The sequence below is a fragment of the Austrofundulus limnaeus genome, unplaced genomic scaffold (assembly GCF_001266775.1).
Source record: "Austrofundulus limnaeus strain Quisiro unplaced genomic scaffold, Austrofundulus_limnaeus-1.0 Scaffold305, whole genome shotgun sequence".
Lineage (NCBI taxonomy): Eukaryota > Metazoa > Chordata > Actinopteri > Cyprinodontiformes > Rivulidae > Austrofundulus > Austrofundulus limnaeus.
Genome location: NW_013952707.1, coordinates 513,823 through 515,700, shown reverse-complemented (window position 1 = coordinate 515,700; position 1,878 = coordinate 513,823). Strand labels below are relative to the sequence as shown.

Here is a 1,878-nt window from a genome sequence, read left to right as displayed (position 1 = left end):
CCCCACCCCCACCCCCCGCTTCCAAACACAAAGGAGTTGCTACGGTGTCTCTCAAGTGTCAAAAACCTTTGAAAATTCCAACTGCGAAGTAAAATTATCCCAGCTACAATGACAGACAACAAATATTACATTTATAGTATTACAACTAAAACCGTTTTTGACGCCGCCACCGCAGTTTGTCCTTCATGAGCCTTCGTAGACAAGATGGCGGTGCAAGATGGCGGCTGCCTGTAGTGACGACCCGCGACCATGGAGATATAAACAGCTTTTTATAAGGTAAAAATAATAAAACAAGGTCTTTGTCTGTAATGATTAGACATATTTTTTATTATTGTCATTAGTGATAATCTCAATTTCGGCTAAAAGAATTGACAAAATCCTACACACTGTGCCTTTAAAATTGGTTTGTAATATCAGTTAATATCGGAATTGAAAATTAAGTGTTGAACAATATCGGCATATTGATTATCGGGAAAAGGTCAATATCGAGCATTTCCACTCCCTATGATTATTTTCTGTGCTTTAGTTTTTGTTCTCCTGGATGTTATTTTTTTTTTGTAAAATCAAAATGTATATATATTTTTCTTATATTATTTTGGTATTTGATGCTACTTTGATCTGATGTACTCTTGAGTAAAACACTTATATGTATTAAATTACAACCGTCTGCAAACTTCTACTTCCTGTCCTGCAGAGCTGCAGTCGTGTGTCCCACAGAGACCATAACAGAAACATTTTCAACAGGAAGTGAAGCTGACCAGTAAGCTTTCAACTTTTTGAAAGATGGAATCAGATCTGTGGGAAGAACTGGAAGCTTTTTGCTTTTTACCTCCAGGTTAAAGTCCAACTCCTTCTCTATCATCTCCTTCAGGGTGCATGAAAGAATGAAGCATGAAAGAAGCATGCAGTTAAAGAAAGAGTCAGCAGCAGGAAGGAGAAAGCACATCAACCAGCAGAGAGGTCAGAGGAATTATCTCCTCCTTTGTCTCACCTCAGTCAGTGTGTCCATTTCCTCCTTTCCAAACCAGTCGGGTTCATACATGTCGGCCAAGCAGTCCTGCAGGCGCCGCGATGCATCGTGCATCACTGAAAACAGGGTCAGATCTGTTCAGTCTGAATGATTCAGACCCAGAAGATGTCCTGCAGGTTTAAATCAGACTCACTTTTCACCGCAGACAGGTAGGTCTTCAAGTCCTTCTGCAGTTTGGTGCCTTCGGTCTGAAACAGGAAACACAGGGAGTGAGGAAGAGGAGCAGCACTGCTGTGAAGATGATTCTGACCTGATGAAGGAAGCTGCTGCGAACCATCTGCTTGTTGAAGTTGGTCACCAGCTCCTCGAACGCAGCATCCCGAGTCTCATCAGCTTTACCCAGTTTCTGCAGGACCTGCAGGGGTGAGGACCAGTTCACTCATCTGATCATCTGATTGTCTGTCCATCCATCCATCTGTCCATCCATCCATCCATCCATCCATCCATCCATCCATCCATCCATCCATCCATCCATCCATCCATCCACCTGTCAATGCAGGGGTGAGGACCAGTTCACTCATCTGATCATCTGATTGTCTGTCCATCTGTCCATCCGTTCATCCATCCATCCATCCATCCATCCATCCATCCATCCATCCATCCATCCATCCATCCATCCATCCGTTCATCCATCCATCCATCCATCCATCCGTTCATCCATCCATCCATCCATCCATCCATTCATCCATCCATCCATCCATCCATCTGTCCATCCATCATCCATCTGTCCATCCGTTCATCCATCCATCCATCCATCCATCCATCCATCCATCCATCCGTTCATCCATCCATCCATCCATCCATCCGTTCATCCATCCATCCATCCATCCATCCGTTCATCCATCCAT

General features: G+C 43.8%; 1 protein-coding gene across 1 annotated transcript in view; it reads right to left on the bottom strand.

Annotated features, from left to right (window-relative positions):
• LOC106527013 (myc box-dependent-interacting protein 1) overlaps positions 1-1,878 on the bottom strand; it is a 17,537-nt gene that overhangs the window by 9,047 nt on the left and 6,612 nt on the right. Inside the window, exons 2-5 of the mRNA XM_014021764.1 lie at positions 1,305-1,385; positions 1,164-1,218; positions 983-1,086; positions 830-865 (exon numbers count right to left, since the gene is read on the bottom strand). Coding sequence (XP_013877218.1) covers positions 830-865; positions 983-1,086; positions 1,164-1,218; positions 1,305-1,385 — 276 coding nt within the window. The remainder of the gene's footprint in view (positions 1-829; positions 866-982; positions 1,087-1,163; positions 1,219-1,304; positions 1,386-1,878) is intronic.